This window comes from Phaenicophaeus curvirostris, chromosome 16 (assembly GCF_032191515.1).
Source record: "Phaenicophaeus curvirostris isolate KB17595 chromosome 16, BPBGC_Pcur_1.0, whole genome shotgun sequence".
NCBI lineage: Eukaryota > Metazoa > Chordata > Aves > Cuculiformes > Cuculidae > Phaenicophaeus > Phaenicophaeus curvirostris.
Window position 1 is genome coordinate 13045768 of NC_091407.1, and position 24361 is coordinate 13070128.

The 24361-nt window shown below is 37.1% G+C and overlaps 1 protein-coding gene across 7 annotated transcripts in view; it reads right to left on the reverse strand.

Moving 5' to 3' along the window:
• The window catches only part of RBFOX1 (RNA binding fox-1 homolog 1), an 862353-nt gene that overhangs the window by 346725 nt on the left and 491267 nt on the right, over positions 1 to 24361 (reverse strand). Inside the window, exon 1 of one of the 7 annotated variants that reach the window (XM_069870203.1) lies at positions 4460 to 4474. The exons of 3 other annotated variants lie outside the window; for them this stretch is intronic. Coding sequence is in view for 1 of the 4 variants with exons in the window: in XM_069870214.1 (XP_069726315.1) it covers positions 4460 to 4486 (27 nt within the window). In the remaining 3 variants the exon portion in view is untranslated. Of the gene's footprint in view, positions 1 to 4459; positions 4502 to 24361 lie in introns of those variants that run through there. 3 more of the 7 variants (XM_069870214.1, XM_069870181.1, XM_069870183.1) reach the window with 3 other exon arrangements.

Genomic DNA, 24361 nt, shown 5'->3' on the forward strand with positions numbered 1-24361 from the left:
TAATTTACATCCCTCGTGCATTACAGGAACACTGTACACAAAATTTATCAGTGGATTACTACCACTGGAGAAGCTAATATACAACAAGGAGCTCCAAAAATGTTCTTTAAAAAGTTTCCAACCCCCTCCATCTACACAGCTAAGCACTTTACAGCCTGATGAATTAATGCACTAAAAACCAAAAAGAAAGGTAAATACTGCAGGACTATAGTTGCTTTGAAATTACACTGGACAAAAATGCACTTGCTTTTGTTTTCCCTCCACCTGGCATAACTTTAATACATTTTGGCTGCATATGACAGCTTATTTCATTTACTGTATGAAAGACAAGACAAATAGAAGATACTGAATGCAAACCTCTTTTTTGTCTCCTTGAAAATTAGAGTACTATAAAATATATAAGTCGATATTAAATACAATGTGATGGTAAGACTCTGTCCTTCCCATATTTCAGACCAGAGAAAGAACTCTGGCTGCATATAATGCATCCTGATAATAAGTACATGTGAAAGAAGCTGTTAATTGGAGCAACAACTAGGTCACTTAAAATTTCAGATCAAGGAAGTTAATCACACCATTTACCATTAGACCTCATTGGTATTCACAGGAACATCTATAAACCCTCCGAACATTAGAGTTTAAAACTGCTCTATGCCCAACTTGGAAAGCTCATCAAGCGTCGCTGCATAAGGACCCAAAGTATTAGCTTATGTAGCAAAACTCATGCATATAAATACAGATACAGAAGTTCACTTTATTATGTTCAGTTGATGATGCAAAATAATAATTTCTTAGTTGAAAGGAAGGTTGGGTAAAGCTTGCCAAGGTTTAGGTTAGCCTATAAGCTAGTGTCCTTAGGTTATTATAAAAAATTAAAATCTCAGGTTAAAGTCAAAACAGTAAGGGAGGTTCAGAGGAAGCAGCAGGCAGACTTCTGAGGCCATCACTATGTTTTTTATAGCTTTATGTACTACAGCCTAGTTCTGCCTAGGGCTGGCATCTTGATTTTCTTTACAGTCCTGAATAACCTGTATCATTGATGTTTCAAAGTCTGTTTTTCAGATCCAAATACGAGAAGAAAATTGTTTTAAAATGTTTTTGAGCAAGCTGTGAGTTCTGTGTCTTTACAGATCATTTATAATGCATCTGAATGACATTTACATTAAGCTCCACACAGCAACTCATAAAACAGCAAGTGGCAGTAGGAGAGAGTCAGAGAAGATAGGGTAAATCTGTCCAAGAAGGGATTTATAAATCAGGATTGGAGAACACAAAACAGAATGAGGAGGACTTTCTTTAAAGGAAATACTGACCAAGAGCAGTGTGTGGGTGGAGCTGGAGAGAGCAATACTGATGAGTCAATTTCCCTTTAAAGAGATTCAGGTTTTTTGTACAACGTGATTTATGCGAAGCCAGATTAGAAAGCACAAAAAAATTACAGAAATACAAAATACATACTCAGGGCAGCACACAGTTATGAAAATATATTTTGAGGGAAAGGTAAATTCAAACAGTGCCACTAATGCTTTGCGATTTTTCGTTTTTTAAATTATATGGAAATATATCAAATTGAGCTTGTGTCATATCTGAATAGCAATAAATACCACACTCAAACACCTGTGCTAGAGATAAAATTCCCATAGCTTTCTATATGAATTCTCATGTAAATAATTCAGGAATGAACACTAATGCCTTGTAAGAATTGTACCAGGTTGGAAAAGTAAGTTACCAACTGGTGGTCCCTGTCTTCTTCAAAACCTGAGCAGAAGAGTTAAAACTACACAGACATCCTTAATTATTAGAATTATCATTTGTTGTAAATACAACGTATAATGGCCAGAGGCTCCAGTATGACTAAAAGTTTCATTACTCTCAAAGCTTTATCCTAGAACAGTGAGTCTCTGCTTTGCGTCCAGAATTTGAAAGCTAATGAAACAGGTAAGGGGTGAGGAATGTCTGAATAAATGATCATCACAAGGCTTCTTTCCATAGCCACACAAAGTCCAGCTTCCTATTTGCACTATTATGCTTTAAACAAACCTTTCTTAAAAGCACCTTTCTTCTGAAACTTCTTTAGGATATGCAGCCTAAGCAATGGCTAGGGAATCAGAATAAGAAATTGAAAGACAGTGTCACCTTAGACTTAGCACAGAAGGTAGGACTAAACATGGGGTTTTTTTATTATATTATTAGATGATATAAGAATTATCTAGTTTTAACTCAGTTTAACAAATGGATGTTGGCATTTTGTTGCTTTAATCCTATTCTCTTGTTATGTTTTAATTTTTCCAGGTGAGATGAAACAATATTTTGTTGTGAAGAGACTGCTTTGTAGCCACATACTCATGGGAGGTCACAAACTCCAACAGAGAGTCTTGCAGGCCTGAAAACTCTAACTCGGCCAATTAAGAATTCGTTTAACAGCTCTGCTCAGTTAGGGAGTCAGCCTAAAAGTGCCATAATGGTCAAGTTAGGCTCTGAGAGTGTTGAAGCTGGAGACATGGGCAGCGGGGGGGCTGTTCACAGCAGGACTTAGGAGGGTCAAAGCTGCCAGCACCGAACTAGACTGAAACACAGTAAATTGAAAGGCTGCCCAGGGAGGTAGTTGAGTCACCTTCCCTGGAGATGTTTAAGGGACAGGTGGACGAGGTGCTGAGGGACGTGGTTTAGTGATTGATGGGAATGGTTGGACTCAATGATCCGGTGGGTCTCTTCCAACCTGGTGATGCTATGAAATCTTAGTGTGAACCTGTGTCACAGCATATGAGCTGTTGTAAACTAGAACAGATTCTGGGCACTGGTGAAGGTTTGGGCATTTGAAGATCAAGCAGGGAAGAGGAACAGCTCTGGCACAGTCAGCACTGTAATTCTCTTGCCATAGCTGTCTGTGGGGGACTTCTTGGGGGCTGTACTTCTTGCAGTACAGGCACGAGCTCCAGCTCTAGGTGGTTGCATACTGCTTTCATTGCATGCCAGCCTTAGGAACAGAGTTTAAACCGATAACTATTTCGTGTAACCAGAACATCATAGCAGTAGTGAAAGGAGATACACCTAATCTTAGTAGGTTACAGAGATGCTTTTTTCATAAGTTATTATCAAAAGTCACATTTTGATATGATACAAAGGCATCATAAGTACTGAGCTCATTGTTAGACGTAAACATGTAATGTTGGAATAGAAAGATACATTAAAGTTCTATTGCATCACATTTTACCCACCACTTAGAAAAATCACACAATATTTACTTGAACAAAGAGCTGGGGGCCTTCTCCCATTATATTTTGAAACAATGTTTTTTCTTTATTCAAAGGAGAAAACTTAATAAAACCAAATGAAAATTTTGTTCTCATGGCACTGCTGCCCCTTGAAAAGGCTGTCTTTGAGTTACTATAGCAATATTTTAACTTTGACAGCTGCTCTGTTGAGACATTACTGCTGGTAAAACAAAGCTTTGTCACTCCAGCTTCAGTACAATAGCAATGCAGTCACATACCAGCAAGAGAAGAATCAAAGACAACATGTGATGCATCATTCTTGCATAACTTGCTCACCAAAAATCCTACCGTAAATATGAAGACCAACTGAAGCACCTAGATAAGTTGATGAAGTTAAGCTAATGAATGGATGAATGTTTAAGAACACTGCACAAGTTAAAAAAAACCAACCAAACAAAAAAACAAGTCACTGCTTTTCCTATTTCCAGTTATACTTCTGTTTGCATAAAAACTCACATTTCCTTCAGGCCTGCCTCTCCCTCTCTACTTCCATACAGGAATTCAAGAAATTACCCATCCCCTGGTATCAACAAATGTGGTCTATTAAGTACCAGAATCAAGCAGTAGAACAAGGAAATACTTGTGATGAAAAAGCATCTGCACAGATATTTACCACATGCAGTACTTAAAGGGAGCAGGAACTAAAACCTGTTTAAACATTGCTGCTTTAACAAAAGTGAAAGGGAAAACAAAATAAAGGTCAGTGACGTGGGTTCAGGAACTCCATCTTATTTACAGATTGTACACAATCGATATGCACACTAGAACGCTTGGACCTTTCCTGCTAGTTCCCTCACATTCTCAGGACTGATTTCTTTCTGAAAGAACCCATACTATAAAAAGAATCCAAAGGATAATATCATCTTGTTTGAAATAATCTGGTAGAGAAAAATCTGAGAAACAGTGATCTTTACTGCTACTAAATCTTCATATGGAACACAGGAAAAGCACGCTGAGCATCCAGAGCTCCCCTAAAGACATATTGACTGTCAAATCTCACTAGACTATGGTAGAAAAAACCTTTATCTACTGGAACTATTCTATATTGAGACATGTACAGTATTTACCAACAAGCAACAAATGAGCTAAACATTTTCCTCAAAGTAATTCACCCATTAATAGCACAAACTAGATTCTGCTTATGTTTTAAAGAAACAGAATGCTTTGCGTATCATAGCACTTACCCTTGGTTGTTCTCTTTCACAACTCATCTGTTGATTTGAGCTCTACAAGAGGAAAAAAGAAAAAACAAAAAACAACAACTTTGAAAGCATAGCATTCTTGCCACAACAAAGCTGCTAGGTCTACGTATTTCACACAAATAAATCTTGCACACACACTCATGAGTCTAAACACAATATCGCATTGTGGACCTAGAATCACAGTGGCAAAAAATATTTTTTCACTTATAATTTTAAGGTTACAAAGGTCAACAGGAAATAAACAACAGAACCCACAAGTCTGAAGTTTTACACCAAAGTATTTTTGAGATTTCAAAGATCTCATTGGCAGTTCATTTGAGGAAGAAACCTTAATTTTGCTTTATCACAAGTCTGTGTTATCATTCTGAACATCTCACTGCTAAGTTACAATGATATATTCACACAGCACCTTAGAAATAAAACCACAGAAGCTTCAGGAAGTCGTACAATGCATTCCTACAACTTCCAGTTCTGATCTGGTATAAAAATAACTCTGAAGAAGACTTGATTCCAGGGCATATATATATACATATTTTTTTTTCCATCCTGCTGTCTTGGCTGTTCTGCCAAGTATACAAGAAAGACTCTGAAGTGTGTGAGAGCTGACCAAGACCTCACTAGCAAGTAAGAACCGACATGAATCATCAGTCAATGGCAACACAATTTGTGAAGTCACCACTCTGCCAAAAAGAAAGGGGCCTCCTCTGGGCAGAGCTGAAGAAACTGAAGAGCAGCACTGAAGCATTCAGTTTCTAGTTTGCTTTCTAGCACCTTGGGTTGCGCTTCTAAATAATGGTCTAAGACACGTTAAAAAAAGAAGTTTAAAATTATAAGCATCTAAAGTTATTTGCTCTTTAACTGTTTGGAGGATATATTCTATACGTATAACAATACTACTATTAATTTATTCAGTTTTGTCCTGAGCAGTCATAATGCAAGGCTGATATCAGTATGGTGGGGTTTTTTTAGAAAAATCGGTGCACAAAGAAATGAAGAAAGTCATTTGCCAAACTAATAGCACATGAGCTCCACTTAGCAAACTGAACAATATCCAGAACGATTTGTCTTTATAATATTTCACCAGTCAGCATCCTTGGCTAAGGCTGCCAGTCTTACATTCTGTAATTTGGTCCTAGATGTACCAGCTTTTTTTTTTTCTAGAAGAAATTCTCAACCTCTACCATTACTTCCAGTATCTCTCAGGGTATTCCTCTATTCCAGTACTTCTTCAATAATACAATCCAGGGGCAAGGAGTTAATAAGAACAAAAACATATGAGCTGGGAGAGGACAACTGTGTCTTAGTATCCAACTGCCACACCACATCTGCCAGAAAAACAAGTGGAACAAAAGCATCCGTTTATTTTAAAACAAGCAGCTTTCATACGAATGTGAGAGTTGTATTTTCAAATACATTTTGACACCATCTACCACCACATCCACAGTGCTCTCTCTACTAAATGAAATAGAGGAAGACAACAGGAGCGATACACAGGACACACCAACAGTGGCAATTTCCTTTGTTCCAAGCTCAGCAAATGGTTGATTGCAAACCATATGTTTAGCTGCAAGAACAAAATGCATTTCAGTGATGGCTTCCCTCATAGAGTGAGCTTCCATATGAACAGCTCTCTCATCACCCTTCATACTAGAAGCTTTCCAGAACAAAAATAGCAAGGCTCAGTGATAATGCATTATTAGGATGAGATTATAAAGAAAAACTGAAAAAAAATCAAACTTACCTTAATGGAAAAATATTTGCCATAGTTTAAACAAAGATGCCATCTATCTGTCTATCTTTCTACCTATTTATCAGTCCAAGCTTATTAAAACACAAGTGGGAAAGGCTCAATTGGGCTCAAGTGGCTTTCCGTGCAGCTGACCAGTGCCAAATTTGCTCTCTCATTTAGACTTTTTTGCTATCTGTGCCACTTTAAAAGAAACATCCTGGCAGTACTAGGCACTTAAGGGAAAACATAAATAATGCATTTGCAATATGTAAACCTGTACAGATAAATGAGAAAAACTGGAAGCCATAACGTAATTAATTAATGATCAAGAGACCTTAGAAGTGAACCTTGTGCACATCCTGCAGTTTTAAATACAGTGCTTCTCAACACTAAATTTATTTTTTTTTTTGTGTCTTTGGATTGAACCATATGCAATAAACTATTCATTTCTTCAGTTCAAGACTGCACGAAGAATCTGGTCAATATGTTGAGCGTCATTATGTCAAGCTCTCACACTAGAGCTTAGTGGAAGTATGCCTAAAACATTGATTCCCTTTAAAGGATTTCATCAAGGAAAAGAAAAAAAATTAGAGATCTTGAACAATAGCTCAAGAATACAGGTCTTTCTATATGACAACAGTCTCACAAGACACTCGCTGTCAGGTGCCATCATTTTAAACAACAGAAGACTCTGTGGAAAAACTGTGCAAGCTGCTGGTGCCATTCTCCAGTGGGTTCTTGAACATGAATACAACAGGGACGTATGTTTAGTTTCCTTTCAATAACTGCAGAAGGTGGGAAATTCAAGATCTGTTAATTGCTTTTATCAGTCATCCACTCTTCATAAGGATATGCAAACCCTAGCTCTGAAGAAACTGAAACACAAATAGAAAATAGAACCACATATAGATACAATGGGCAGATTGAAAGCACAATAGTAAGAGCTCAGGTTGATAAGGAATATCAAGAGGCCATCTAGGGAGGTTTTTTTTTATTCCAAGTGTCATTTTGAAGAGAAAGTTTATGTGCTGGGGCAAAGAGAACAGCATGATGGCGACGGGGTTATTTACAAATACTCTGCTTAAAATGTGAAAGCAAAACCATCTTTGCTACAGTAAAACATTCCCAACTTTGTGTTGGGAGAATTAGAACATATAAATTGAAAATACTTTCAGGATTGAGAGGTCATTTGAAATGGAGTATAGTCCCAGAAGTTGAACAGCATATGTCCCAGCATATGAACAGATGAAATCTTTTATATTCTATTTTACCATAAACAAGCGTTAGTGGTAAATGGACTTAGCCTGTGTTTTGAAAAAGGTTTATATAAAGCCATTCTGTTTCCAGTAAGCAGTCACACTGGAATTACTTATCCATGATCTTCTGTGCAACTGAAGATGCCTACTTTAATAGGAGTTCCAGGAAAAGCCAACCAAAACTTTTGTCCTTCTACCACCTTAAAAAGGCCAATGCAAATATGATTACCTGAAATGTAATAATAGACCTGTTTTCATTAGGAAAGGATAGTTTACAGTCAATACCTATAAATGAACTGTGGAGCATGAGAGTCAGATGCTAAAGACTTGGCTCTGACCACAATCACAGTGCTTTTACCAGAATGGAACTTCACAATTACTAGCTGCTTATTTATCCGATTAAGTTCTCTTATTTCTCCTCATTCATACATAGATTAAATAGGTGAAATAAAACCATCAATGACTCCATCGCAGTCACACTGGTTGTATTTCACTAGATACTATGAGACAAGCCGTACATTTTGTACTACTTGCAAAACCCATCTATCAATGTTCTCTCTTAGTTGATGTTCATTTGATTGTAAAAGTCTTCTCTAAATAATTAAATGCTTGGTATTTTTGCCTTGCCACATTGCACAAAAAAGCTGTGCCACACAAGCACATACATCATACACAGGTGCATTTCATGTGAAAACAGTCACTTCCCTTACATCCTGTTATCACATGTGAGTTTTCATTACCCATTGCCCTACAGAAATCAGAAGAAATGACGCTTCAAGTTAATAAATAAGTGGAGAGTATGGGCTTGTACATAATTGTATAAATAATGTTGTGCATTAATTTTAAATGGCTTCTCAGTACTTCATCTGAGAACCCAAAACACAAATGAAGAAGCAACGTCCATCCCAATAGCTCCCAGTGGCACAGAGTAGAGCCCAAGGTGTTTGGCCACAGAAGAGTCATTAAAAATAGCAGTAAATACACAAACATATAGGATGATTTGAACTGGAAGTGAGGTTTTCAGAGTGACTTAAGGGCATCATCATGAAGCTTTCAAACATGAAATGAAGCATATTTCTTCCTCAAGGAGTAACTGAGACCATCCTCCTTTTCTTCTATGACCTGCTCACACTATTTTCTACATATGACTCCTGAAAGCCACAAACATTGAAGAAAGCCTAAGCGGAAAATACAGAGTGGATAACCTATAGACCCTTCGTGTGCATCATGCTAGTAATACAAAGGGGTACAGAGTGTATATGACTATGCATATGCAAATTTCTCCAGAACAGAGGGCTCTGGGTTTCTCTTGGCTAGGTATGTGTGTTTGCATGCACAGAATTTTAATTTCATGGGGTTTTATTACAACCATCAGTTATTGCGCTATAGCAGTAGCTAGAGGGACTGATTTATTCTCAAATGCCCTTGGCTTGGTATCGTATATCGACTAGCACTGCTGTCATAAATACATTTGGGTGAAGAACTGCCTACAGTTCTGTGCCTAATACTAAGCAGAGTTAAGGTTTCAAGTGTCACATACAAGTGGGTTTATTTCTGCTGGAAGAAACAGGCAATTATTATGGCCCATTGAGCTCAGATTAAGCATTTCCATCAAAAAAAAAAAAAAAAAGAAAAAAAAGAGTCTAGTGCTACAATCCTTGTAAAGCTGTAAATGCAAATGGGGACATCTCATCTTCCATAAAAAAAAAAAAATTCTATAGTTTTATAGGCATTTCTCCTGCTTTTTTCTTACCCACAAATTAGCAGGATATTCTAAAGAGGATAATTTAGAGCCAAAAAAAAATGTAGAAAATTCCAAAAATGAAATAGAAGCACTGTAAAACACAAAAAAAACAACAAAACCCCCAATAAGTTAATGTCATTTGTAGAAAATTACTTCCTTGTGTAAAATGGCTCCTTTAATGAATTGAGAAACTCCAAAGTCCAATTGTCCCTTGTCTTGGCTCCTGGCTAAGTTATGTTTAATTATCAGTACTGCTTGTCCAACATTCCCGCCTTGCAAATACAGTTTTGGGGGTTTGTTGGGTTGATGTTTTAGTTTTGGTTTGGTTTTGGTTTTGTACTGGGGGTTTTGTTTCTTTCTTTTAAATATTGGTTGCTTGTGTTTTGGGTTTTTATCCCTCAAAAAAGCCTTAGCTGCACACTCAGACAGTGGTACAGATCACAGAGACCCCTATGGCATTGAATGTGACTTTGACACCCCGAGCATATTCAGGGAAACTTGTGGTGTGCAGCATAACCTGGAAGCATTTAATTTTCCAACGCCTCTTTAAGTTGTAAGGTGGCATAGCACCAGCCAGCACTACGGCTTTCCCCATGCTCCCACTTCATATCCCATTACATATCCCCAATCCCTGCTTGTTCACAAGAAGTTTAGGAACCCTGAGTCCAAGGGCATACGCCCTTGTGAAAAGCACCTGGCAGACAAATGCTTGTTTACGTTGATTTTGCATCTACACTGTGTGACTAACCCTTGAACACGTAGACAGTTGTGCATTCATATTGGAAACTACTTTGCAGATACCATTGTAGAAAAATACTTCTGCAGCGAAGCCTCAAAATTAAATTTGGCATGCATGTTATGCATGTATTAAATTCTGCATGGAACAAACCCACGAGAAACTTTATCTATACTTAATATTCAAATATAAATGCCTTTTATACATAAAAGACTGGTTATAGTGCATTTTATTTAATTCTCCTGCATAACACAGTAAATATTATAAGGAGTAATCAGAAGGCCAAGGCAGTAAAAAGCATAAATGGACACTATGAAAAATGTAATTAAAAACACTGTGATGTTAAAGCAACAGCCACTATCAAATTAAAAGTACATTACCATGGAATGCAAACACTACCAGACCAAGCCACATAGGTCAATTTTGTTTCATAAGCATATTGCTATTACAAGCATTTACTCCTGTAAAACCTTGTAACTTCTGGAATATGGATCTCAAGTATCTTTCCCTAAAACTTATATCCATTAAAAAAAAAGTTAACATAGATAATAGCATGAATATAAAATAAATTATAACCTGAAGCTACTGTACATGTTGAAAGAAGAAACCAGATTTATTAAATAATAGCTGAGCATTAAGTACTGCCACTAGATTTTGGAATGAATTCCAACGGTCAGCATTACATGAAGACAAAGAATGTAAAAAAATCTGATATGCTGCGTAATAGATTTTTTTTTTTTAAGTAAAGATAATTGAGAAAGACAGTGACTAAAACCTATAGGCCAAGAATATATAATGAAATTAGGACAGCATTTAAGTAAAACCTCCATTTTACATAGAACAGCTCCCTATATTTTGAACAGAAAATTAATACTAGTCTGTTAAAGTGCCAGTTATACTAATTGCTGATAACAACTCAGAAAGACACTTGAAGTAAGAGGAAGGAATACAAGAGTGACAATAAGGATATCACTGGTGACAGGCATGGATTTTCAGACAATTACCAAAGCTAGTTATGTTACAAATTGCTACTATAGACATTGCCTGTGTGTTATCAGCAGACATCTGGAAGGTTACTTGCTGTGCTTGTGTGCTGATAAAAATAAGTCAAATTCATTCAGTCACCGATGCTTGACAAATTGAAAAAAAAACCCCAAAGTCTGGCTTTTATCTGGCAGATCCACATTATTGGCTGAAGAGGCCATTACAGAAGGAACCGGTCTGAGAAACAAGGTATTGCCAGGTCAGCAAGAAGCCAATCAACTGATGGACTTCCAAACTTTCATTTGTCCCCTTCCTCAGAGTTACTCTTTTTCCAATTAAGAACTTACTCTTTAGAGTGTTATAAAGTGTTATATATAAATAGTTTAATTTCTACTAAATGATCCAAAACATAATGTCCTCCTGCAGTATTAATTTAATAAATCAATCATCAGCAAATTTATCTGGAAAACTTATTTTATTACTCTGAAGATAAAATAGGAAATCCTTAGAAGTCTATACATTAACAAGAATTTAAAGTCTACAATTGTTTTTAACTGAGAGTTAATTAACAGCGTCCTAATACAGTTTAACATAGTTGGTTAGTCAAGTTAGAATTCTTTTATCTTCTTTTTCTTTTTTCTTTTTTTTTAGTTTTGGGGTTTGTTTCTCAAACAAGTAAGAACTCCTGGCATAAGCATGTTTTGTGTGCAAATTTTAAACCTTGATGCTACAAAATAGTCCATTCCTATAGAAGTACGCGTTTGTACTTCTCGATTGCAATTTTGATTGCAAAAAAAGGTAAACACTATAAAATAATTAAAAATTATAGTTTGGTTTCATGTACCACTATCTGAAGCTTGAGGTGTTGGTGGATAACTTCATTATTTATCAAACGTGTATGGTATTTATCTTTATATCCAAACCCAGAATTGTGTTTTCTTTGTTTCTGCATGAGTCCCAGAGAGAACAAATAAGTCCATACACCAGTGGTGCTGTTCTTACTCTTATGGCACAATCTGGACGTGCACTCTGCACTAGGATTCACCCCCCTCCCATTAAACAAGTCCCCCGGCTGTTTCTGTAAGCACAAGAAGCTAGAGTCAGAAGAAAGTGCAAGGCAAATATTTAAAGAGCTGTAAGACCAAACATGCCATGAGGAACTTTTACCACAACTTTTTACACCTCCGATACTGTTACTCAGTGAAACTGTAGGCAGAATGTTTGGCTCTTAGAGCCACAAAATAAATGGCTTCAATTCTTGAAGCCGCTAATGCTAGCATAATATGCAATGACCTTTTTTTTTGTTTCTGGTTTGTACTGTAAATCTTACATACCAAAGGCACTACTTGGTTCCTTCTTGCAGCTACAGAATTGCATAACAACACTATTGAAACAAGTCATTTTAGATTTAGAGATGTAAAGAAGGGTAAAGGTCTTCTGGCAACCACCTGAAGAACAACTCTGGTTCCCAGCACTGACAAAAATGATCATAGATTCACTGTGGTTCAGAGTTCTCCAGAGATGTGGCAATACAGTGCAAACATCCCTCCCGCTTGCACCTGAAGATCAACGTTAACACTTGCAACAGATTTCAAGTTATCAGATCCATAAGAAATCACAGATGGCAATTTGGACTTGATGACCTTCAAAGTTCCCTTCCAATCTGACCTATTCTACAGATCTAAACAGTAATGCAAACAAAATAAATAATGTTTTTTTACTGTCTATTGCTTGCATTATTAAAATGAGTTATCAACGAACAGTTGATTATGTTTTAATATCCATTTAAAAGACCCCAAGATAACTACAGTGCCAAACACAGCAGCATTGAGAACAAAATATATCAGTAAATTACACCAAAGTGAGCATGAATTGCTGCGTAATAACACTGGCTATATTTAGCCTCAGATGATACCACTAACAGGAGAAATTCAAAATATGTCTAGCCAGGTTTCCTCTTGATGGGATGATACATATCTGCAGACTGCTCCAAGTTATGGATTTTTCTAGAAGTCCTTAAGTTCTGCCTTTGAGACCTACTCTGCGATTCATGACTGCTGCCTACCTGCCCTTTTGGAGAAACAGCCGCCTGGTAAATCCAGCACCTGCTACCCTGGGTCCGTATCCCTCTGTTGCTGTGCTTAGACTTGGTTGCAGGGGTGGACAGTGTTAGAGAGCATAACAGTCACAGTGCTTCGAGGACCCCTGGATCTGCAGTGTATGTTGGTCCCAAGTACCACACACCCAAGCAGGAATCCTGCCTGCAGCAGAGGGGAGCAATGCTTCAGGAGCTTGCTCTCCCACCAGCATGGACCACACAGCTTGATAAGTTAGAAACACAGATGCTGTTGTTCTAAAACAGTCATGAGGCTACATGTGTGCAAGTCTGTAACTGATGAGGAGCGTCCCACAACAGGAACTCTGCAGAGGTATGACTTGCAACTTCTGCATCCACATTCACACACTGCAAAAGGAACCCTGAATACCCTCGGATCAACTTAAGAATTGTCCTTTAAAGAAATGTTTTTATAAATACTCAAATTTCTCTTTCTTCCTGGGGAGACGCATCTTTTAGGCCTTGGACATATTTAACTTGCCTCCCGCTTTGTCCATGGCTAGTAAGTGAAAAAGCGAAGGGCCAAACCAAATTTTCTTTCCATCTGCAGCATTGGCATCCTGAGGAAAGTGTTTTATTCTGCACAATGCTCAAATCCAATAACTATGCAGGGAAAAGAAGGGCATAGTACCTTAATCTCCTCTCCTAAACAGCTTAACTAACTATAGAAGATGCAGTGCCTCGCATTCAATAACTATTCAGTGCCTTTACTGGCTCTAAGAACGCATTACAAAGAATGTCAATAAACTTTAATTAGCAATATATTTTTAGTGGCAGTGCTACAGCTTGCTGCAATGAAACATTTCTCCCAAGAATTTCTAAAGCTTTCCTAAAGAAAGCTTGACACTTAATAATGAACGACATTTAGAGATTGTCATATAAGACCATCCATTAGCACAGTATATTCTTCTTACTCAGAAGTAGTAAGGTTACCTTGAACAAGTAAGTCTCATTTAAAATGCTCTTTGCTTTTCTGTTAAGAACATGAACAATCATTGGCAAAAATCAGGTGCAGCAGACAGTTAAACATTTTCTTTCACCTTTTAATGAGACCATAGTAATGGCCTTAGTGTCCTAAAAATAGAAAAGCAGAAGGAAACATTTAAACTTGTGTATGTGTGTGCACATGCATGCACACCCACGTTCATTTTGCAAACTAAATGTCACGTTCTTCAATGACCTTCCATGATAACAAGCTTGAAACGGTAGCTCCAAAATTCCATTGTACCTATACCTTTTGAAATAATTTTAATGATGCATTGCATATGATCCTCATGCATGGAAGTGCTGCTCCAAACACCTCTAAAAAACTTTGTGATGAGCTACCCTGAGGTCAACTGATCTGATGGTGTTTCAGGTCACAGTTTACAAGACAGACAGAAATCTTTTGCTATATGGACATCAAAGATCTAAATATCATCTCTTTTTTACAATAAAGATAACCTCTTTTCTTCTTCATATAGCTATGCATATCTTCACTTTTCTGCCATATCCTAACCCAGATTGAAAGTCAAGGACAGAGAGTTCCATCTACAAGTTTTCTTAGGTATATCTATCTATAGCTCTATAGCTAAGGGAGATGGGGAGGGACAGAGAGAAAAAAGCATCTCTCCTACTTACACCTGCATCTGTTTTCATTGCAGCACAGTATGTATCAACTATATTAACAGCTAATTTCAGCATCATGTAATAATATACACAATTAAGATAATAATTAGCATTCACCATTTTAAAAGGTACAATTCATTGTCCTTTGCATGCAAGTAATGCTCAAAGGGTGGTGGCACAGTGTGTGTATTCAATACAAGGCAGCTGTAGCCTCAAGCAAGTTGTCATTTACCTCACTATTTTTCATCCACTTTGTTTCCAATGTTTGTAACAATTCTTTGCTTCTTTTACACCTAAACAGATTCTGTAAAGCTTACTTTATTGTTTGCAATGAGATGAATATGCAAAATTACTCAGTCACTTTGGACTGTTGACTATTTCCTTTTTTTTCCATTTCCTCCCTTTTACTTCCAGAAATGCTATTTGCATGTACTGCCAAGAAGCAAAGAAACCCAAACCCTGAGATAAGTTCCATAACTGCAGGAGGATGTGTATCACCAAAGAGGTGTCGGGTCAACTTTTTCAAACTGAAAACCACTCCCTTCTTGGCCATCCTGCTCTGATACTACACAATTACTGTCTTAATGGGACAGACTTAACTGACTTAAAATGGGAATCAGCAAAGTATCACACAGAAATAAAGTGGACTTCCTGAAATCTCTGAGGTGCATGGTCCTTGTGGGGAGATGAGAACAGGAAGAAGTTAAAAAAGCAGGAACGTTGTGATGATGTTCCGTGTGGTTAAATCAGATTAATCACCATTTAGTCCAGTGGACTCTAGATCCAAACAAACTCATTATTTTTAAGCTAGGTATTCTTCAGGTTTAGCAAATTTTCAAGCCTGGGATTAGTTTACGAGATGAATTGATTTTTAGCGTTATGATATAAAAGCCGTTCTAGTCTGCTAACTACCTGAAACACTGAGATCAATTTTGAGGGTAAAACATCAATTACCTCTCTTACTGAGACAGGAGAAGCAGCAATTAAAAGGGGAGAGAATGCTTCTCTGCATTAGGTTACTTGTTGATTTTTCAGTCTATCATAGCAATTGTTTTGATTTCTAATTGTGCCTAGAGACTTGAATTTGGGCCTCTTGTATCTCTGTTATGAATATCCGGAGACGGGGTTGTCTCTTATTACTTACATAAAAATTTCCAATGTGCCTCAAGCAGGCACAAGCCATTAGAAACAATAATTGATTTCCATTGAGTAAAGATACTTTTGCTTAAGAATTCTTACCCACGCTCAATCACACTGCAACAGCAATCATGCATAAACAAGCCTAAACTATGGCATTTCTGGTATCTAACACCCATTGTTACATCAAATAGTAAATTCTGCAGGAGCTAAACATGTCTAGTTAAAATACAGACTTTGCCTTGCAGCTGTTGCTGGGCATGAAGGTCTCTGAATTTCTAAAGTTCAGGAAGACCACGGATAGTCCTGAAAGCCTAGAAACACCTTGGAAGTGGAGAGCACAGAAGAAACAGCATGTTATTCCCTAACACCAAGCAGTAGGGAAAAATGAAACCAGGTGACATACAAAAGCTTTGGTCACAATCTGCAAAGGCTCAGAGACAGCCAAAAAAAACCTTCTTATTTCAGATAGGTCACTAGAAAGTTATTGCTGCATACATAGCTGGTTACTGAGAGACATCAGTTCATTAGACTTGCCAGATGAACAACAACAGAGAGCACTGCAAAAAGAGTTCAACTCCATAACACCCTGAGAGCTTCCTGTGAGCTCATTCCCCTCTCCTTCAGTTACTGAGAGATGGTTTGGGCTAAGTTTTTAGGGGGCTGAGCCTTCCATGCAGCCCAGGCACCCAACTAAGGCTCCCAGAACTAGCAGCTGCTGAGCACCGCAGCCAGCGTGCTCTAGCTGGAGACTTCAAATCAGAGACTCTGTGGCTCAGGAGCAGCCACAGGGTAAAGCTCTGTCCATTTCTTTTAAAGGGTTTAATTCCTGTCATTCTAAACAAAGACAAAAGCTGTTTTGAAACATCAGAATTTTCCATATTCCTCCCCCTTTTCCTTACTCTCAGCTCTCACTGTACCAGCGTCTGCTCCTTGACAAACATGACGTCCTCTTGTAAAAAAAAGAAAAGGGTAACCTCCTTCTAGAATTGAACCTTCACAACTGTGCACAAGTAAGACTGACTACAAATGTAGACTAGCAAGAGAAAAATATTTCTTGCTTAGCAGAGGCTTTGAATTCTAGAAGGTTCAATGATTTGTTAAAATGACTATGTAGCAATTTATAGTAAAAGAAAAAAAAAAAAAGTCAGACTTAAAATACATCATGGAGATGTCTTAAGCTTTTTTCCAAAGCCTTGCACTTGATTCCTGAAACACTAATTCATTTAGCAGCCTGGAGACTTGTGACTATGAACACAGCAAAGAAGAAAAAAAAATAAAATGAAATAACCATCTTTCATCCATCCAAGTCAGATATATATCAACAGGAGGAATTCGTTTTTACCAAACAGGAATAAAATAATACCTTGACCTTACAAAAACAACAATTTGAAGGCAACTATTAAATAGATTTTTTTAATTTCCTGCATATTTTTAATGGTTATTCTCAGTTCAGTTTGATTCCTAGAGCTGAATCTACTGAGTAAGCACTATTACACCATATTTTATAGTGTGTCTGTGTGTGGTTTGCATTCTAAGATCTGAGCCAACATCGATTTTATTTCCTCTTAGTATTTTATAGTTATTAGACTGAAATAATTTTTTCTTAAGTCAAGTCTGCATTCAGATATGCAAGCCACGATGCAAAGGTACCAAAAATATATCATACCATACATATAATTTATTTGTGATTTTTAACTTTTTTCTTCTTTTATTATTACAGTTTATTATTACAATAATACTTTGCTTACATAACAACTCATCTGAAAAATTAATGGAGATTTTGCAACACTGCAAACAGACATGTACTGCCAGTCTAAGCTCACCTTGGACCTTTACCAGCTGTTTTGTCTTTTATTTAGAGAGAACAGTGTTCCCACCATCTGCCTTTAAGGGGGGAAAAAGAAATAAAAATAGAAAAAAGAAAAGATTTTTCTCAAACAACCCAAAAGCATGAGCAAAATGGGGGTAGGGTTGGAAATCCAAGTCCATAAGCATGATAATGAAAAACGGATTAACTGAAACATGAAACAGACCAAGGAATGAGTTCTTCTGCATTTTCAATAGCTTTGTTATCATTACCTAAATATCATCTCCACGAGAAAACAGACAAATTTGGCATTTCACAGTAGGTCAGGCAGAGTAGGGAAAGAGGATGAGAGTTGCTTGTATTTATTTGATAGTTGCTAATCAATTATAAAAGAAGTATCTTCAATCTCTTATTTCTAAGAAGAAAATAAGTTCACTAATTTAAATATTTCACAAATTTTGGTTGTACCATGTTCCAGCTTCAGAAACATGGAATGCCTTGGGCTCAGAGAACAGGAAAAGAACTATTCTTCATTACCCGGTTACATAAAGTTTCTCTCTCTTTTATGTCTGGAATTATTTTCTAAAAATAAAATCAGTCCATTTTCAATGCATTTTGCTCCTTGTAGCAGAGCAGAACTAAGTTTCAAAACCTATTTTTTCTCTGTTCTTTAGAGGTAAAGAGGAACCCGTGAACAGTGCTTTGCCAGACATGCTAGAAATTCCCCTTCCCACTCAGCTTTGGCAGTCAGCTCTTATTAACTAGGAAACCCCAACTTTGGGCTGCCCAGGGAGGTGGTTGAGTCCCCATCCCTGGAGATATTTAAAAGATGGGTGGATGAGGTGCTTGGAGACGTGGTTTAGTGGTTGATAGGAACTGTTTGACTCGATGATCCTGGAGGTCTTTTCCACCCTAGTGATTCTGTGTGATTCTGTGATCAGGATACTACAGATTAAATCTTCCTAAAATGATTAAATGTTTGGCCAGATGAACTGTTAGTATCCTGTCACTTGTCACAAGAACTAAACCAATTGTATATGGAATAGAAAATACTACACTGGTGTGAAGCTGGAATGATTTTAAGTCTTGTACTAAGTGTCTGAAGTTTCATCTTTTCTTCCTTAACAAGCACTCTCAACTTGCACTTTGCAAAGCAGTCTAGTCCATTCTCAGTACATTTAGCGACTTCATCATTACTGATGCACACTAGTGAACTAAATTTATGGGTCACTTACATGCTCACTTACATGCTTCAGAAGCCCACATCTGGGTCACTCAAGAAATGCCACATGTGTGACTTCAATTAGATGGAGAAAAGTGTACAGAACATCTAAAACATTGATACATTACTGTTGACAATCTTGTATGATTTCCCAGTGTTTACTGCACAAATTTCAAAAAGCTCAAAGTTTGTCCCCTGTGAACACCAGTAAAATGCAGTCTCATACACATTGCAATACAGTATTATGATATACCATGCCAGCAAAAAAAGGTACCTACACTGCCTATATTTAGTTCTAAGGATGTTCCACAACAGGAATAACTTGCACTGAAATCCCATAAATACATAACATAACATACTGAGCCTTAGAATTTGAGCCTAAGCTTCAACATGTGAGCAATTCCGCTGTTAAAAATCAAAGAAGTTGGAACACCAGTCAACAATCTGTCCCAATGGTACCCACATGTCGCTGTCTAGACTGTAAAAGAAACAAGCAGGTTGTCGGTGTAACTGCAAATTATTTTGATTATTTTTATTACTCTAGAAATGTTAAAAAAAATCCTGTTTATTTTCTTGCTTTTAAGAACCTGCCTTTGAGAGATAAATATGGGAAATCATAGGAGGGGAGAAAAAGAAAAGAAATATTCTGCTTTCCTTTAATATCTAGATCACATTAATTAATCCCAGTAGAGGCCCTCATTGCTAAAATATCTTAGCAAGCTCACCAATTTCTGTAGCTGGATTATTTTACCTCTGCTAATTACAGATGAAACAATACTTTGGAGGAAGGTAATTTCCCTCTCTTTTCCCGGGGAAAACATTAACACCTTTTTTTTTTTTTCAACTTCTTGCAAATCTGTAAGACCTTCTAGGGTTGCCATCTATGATACAAGTTTTATTTAAAGTGCACAACTTAGAAATTTCCAAAGGCAATGATACGGTATATGGAACACAGAAACAATATATTGTCAGGGCAGTTGTAGAGAACAGACTGTTTTAGCTCTATGTGACAAATTAAATAAAGCAAAGCAAAAATGGCATTAATACAGGCCTTAAGATACTTCAAAGTGAAGTATCACAAACAAGACCATACCTTAATAATAGATGTGCACACCTATTTAAGCTATACATGTCTATTTAATTATATATTAAACTATTGACATGAAAGTTAAGCATTTGTATAAGTTCTTCTGTTACGAAGATGCTGCGTTGTTAACTTCAGAGATGCTTGGTGGCACCTGGAAACTTCTTTGAGAGAGAAAACACTTCAAAAAAAGCATTGCTGTAGTCATTGAGTTGGCTTAGGTCAATGACTTTAGGCTATCCATTACTACTTTAGAATTAACAGGAAGTATCTGCATTTTTCTTTCATGTTGAGGTGGTTTGACTTTTTGCCTCAAATAACTGCAGTCATCTAAAAGAGAAGGGGGGAAATATCTGAACTCTTTCACTTAGACTTTACAGAATTATTCATAGCAGCTTGCAAGTCTCCTGGGATTACTCAACACTTGAAAAGAAACCCAATATTTCTATTCTAATATTGCATGTACAGCTTTGCAGCAATTATGAAACACACTGCTCAGTACTTCAACACTGGCTGGTTTGGAATTAGTTATCCTGGAAAGAAATAAAATCCAGTAGATCTCATTTACTGCTGGAACATAACTTGAATACAGTTTTCATGTATTAAAATAATTCCCTAGTGGCAAAAAGAAACACAAATACTCAGGGTAGGCAAGGGTTCCACAGTAATTATTTACAATTGCAGAGTTTGAACTCTCCTTTTCTTTTATTATTTCCTTTAATGGTGGGAGGTGCAAAGCTAACTGCTAACACTTCATGCAGTCAGAAACATGTTCAGAAAACACACCCCATACCATGCATTTCTCACAGAAACAGATGCTATTAAAATCTAGCATGGAAGTACTATATTCACAGCTTGATCACCATTTCTTATTATTTGGTTATACTGCAGTATTTTTAAAGCAAAAAAAATGCAAGAACAACAATTCTATCTTTTTCTTTCTGAGAAAAAAAAAAAATTGAGTCATTGCTGTCAGATCACTTAAGTAGCCTGAAACCAACTTCAGAACTTATTAATCACTTATTATTCTGCTTTTTAATTACTTTGTTATATTGAAAACACTTTGAAATATTTAGAAGCTCTAGGATAAATTATTTCCTTGATTTCATCCCTGCATTCCCGCTGTAACCATGTGAGGAATCTTGTTTCTTTTGTCATTTTGTTCCCCACAGGTGTAATCAACTTCAGAAGAAAAGAAGAAAAGCCCTGTGCAGATACTGGCTGATAGAGATTCCCGACAATGCCGAGGAAATTACACCGTATTGAAAAGGAAATAGAAGATGCGAGCTGAAGTCTTAAAGCATTGGCTTTTTTGCACTGGGGCATTAAATGGAGATGGCTAGACAATTACCGACCACACACCCCCATCCTGCTTCTGCAGCTGACAGCTCCGGAATCAAAGATGCTTAAGCAAGATGTGCAGAGCTCCTAATTTGTTACAGGAATTGTAACCAGTATACTTTAGCACACAGCAATGTGAATCTCTTCGTTTGCTATTTGCTTAAATAATTGTCCCCAAGCTCCTCTGCTTCAGCAACTTTTTAAAGAAAGAAAAAAAATAAAGCACAGCAAGATTAGCAGATATTTTGCTAATGAAAAAACCTCTCTATACTTGCATGAAGAAACAGTGCCAGGTTCTATTGAAGCATCTCGAGAACTACACAGTGTCAAAACCTCAGCCCAATTTATACACAAATGTTTGTATCTAAGAAGTGGTAAATTTATATAGTTGAAAGATAAAAGTACCCACTCGGTACTGGAATTAAATCATTCAATGATTTCCAGAAAGCAAAACAGAGTGGTCTACAGATCAGGTCAGGTGCTTCCTCAGTGGTTAGGCAGTCATCCATTTCCCTTTCGGTAATTGCTCAAACCCACACATAAACAACAGCCCTTGTGCTCCCCGAGTGCTGAGCAGCTCTGAGACCACTCATTTATCTTCCAGGAAAAAAAAAAATAACAAAACCAAAAAAACCATATTGAGAAACACTTTTGACAAGGGGTAAGGTGAAATAAACAGAGTCAAGGCTCCACTTTTCCTCTAAATGTTCCCTTGCAAGCACAGCAGAAAGGACCAACCTCCCCAGCTGAGCCAATCATGGGCCCCAGGAGAGGATAGGGCTGAGGAGCATGTGTTCCTCAAGCTGGAACCTCCGAGGTGCCCCTGCTTGGTCAGAGAAGACAGGTAGCATCCTCCACACCAAGCCATGTCTTAAAACGACATAGTCAAGTCAAAATGACAACAGGTAGGCTCATATTGGTAAGCTTAATAATAAAAATGAAGAATCAAGGAAGTAGTAGAAAAATCAATCCTTTCAGGAACTACAAGCCTTCCAGTTCTTACTAACATGACAAATGCTGTAATTTGGAGACTGCTTTGGTTGGTTGATTTATCAAACGTAGATGACCACCGATTCCTAACTTCAGCTGCCGGTCTGGCTGTATTTGCACTATTATTTTCTAAAATCTATTCTTACCCAAATAAAATTAACACCAAGCAGACTAAAAATCAGTGACCACAGGAAAACATTTACAGAAGTTAACTAAATTGGAATTCTCTAAGGGTCTGTGAATATATAATTTTTTCCCCATCACATCTTTAACCCTGTGTCCAGTCTAACTGATTTTCAGCACAGGAAACTGGTGGCTCTCAATTCAGCATGCGGTCCTTTCCCCTTGTGGTCAACAGTGAGAGATCAGTTTACGAACTGTTCAAACCTTCACAGTTAACTCAATATCTTGCACATGTCTTAATATTCATAGCTTACTTTGATTAAAATACAAAGTTTCACATTAATCTAAGGATTATCTTTTATAATGCAGAAAAGTCGTGGTGTTTGAGTGCCACTTAACTGAGTGTTTAATCAGGAAAACTACTGTGGCACTGGCCGATTAGGCTGGCTCAACCGCTGCTTGCTCAATTTTTCCCCATAATTGCAGGATATACTTTATTGTGACAGGGGCCCGAACAGCTGAATTCCAATATGCTATACATCAGGTTCTCCATTATTGGATTAGCTAGATGTGGCATCATTACCACTGCACTTTCATGCCTATCATTGATCGCATTGTTCTTTCTATTTCACAATTAATGCAAGTCAGCTGGATTGATCAATCTTCTGATGAGTTTGGGCCACAGTCAATATATTCTTATGGCTCTGTGCTACTGATCTGTATGTTTTATAGCCATGCCTAAGGATTTGTCAGTCTGGCTACAGATTTTCCTGGGGTTTTTTTTTTTAGATACTTCTACTCCCACCTTGCTGCCTAAACCACAAAGTGTTTATGAATTACTCATGTCATATGAAAAAAATGAGGGAGCAAGGAAGTCACTAGATTAATCATTGGAAAGGTTACTTTTTTTAAATCATGCTCACAGTTGGCTCAGTAACAACCAGTCTGATCGGTACATGTCTCAGTTTAAAAAACTGATCTTCCAAAGGAACACAAAGATTTTGTAAGACCACAGCTATTTTCATTCCTAGTTTAAACACATTGTCATCTTCATGAAACAGAGAAATATACTAGTAGCTTGACTGTTAATATTTTACAACAACAGTGACAGTTCTAATTATTTTTGAAAATCTACTCTTCTTCCAAAGGGCAGATAATGCGGCAGGAAAATCTCTTCCCACAATGGGAGAGAGAATGAGATGATGGGAAATGGGGAGAAATCGTGAGCCACAATATTCGCTTACTAGCAGTGTTCTGCTTCCCTATGCCACAAGCATTATTATTCATATTTGAAAATCTTCTTTGCAAAGAATAAATAGTGAGTTACCATCATTTTCTAACAAAACATGGCCTATCCACAAATGTACAATGCTCTACAACTTCCGATTTATTTTTTTTAATAAATATCTTTTCTCCAGCTACTATAGAACACACCCAGATCCAAGCATGCAATTTGTATTGATGTCCACCTAAAAATAATTTATACATGCTTTTGAAAAATACCCCAACAACCAAAACTTGAAAGCAGTAACATCGATGCTAATGCAACTACTATCATACCATTTTAATTTATCTACATCTGAGCCTGATGCACATTATGAAAAGCCTCAATTAACAAAAGATGACAAATTCAAATATAAGAAAATGAATGAACTGAAACTTGGACAAAGGGTGAAGAATTATAATGAATACATTCAGTCAAAGTTTGGACTTTCTGTACTGCTTTGCACATCTCACAGAGAATGTCCTCATTAAATGAGAAATAATTGCTTATTTTTTCATCACTATCTTGTCTACTTGCCAATGCCAGTACTGGTGTGGTGACAATTACAAGGTATTAACAATGACAATTACACTGTGATTTTGTGGCAGTGATACCACAATCCCTGAACCATCAATGAAAGAAGGAAAAGAAACACACTGTTTGACAGCTGTAAATGCTCTGTTATATATAAAATGTGTTTTATTCAAAGCAAATGATGTGTTTCCTTAAACATACTAGCT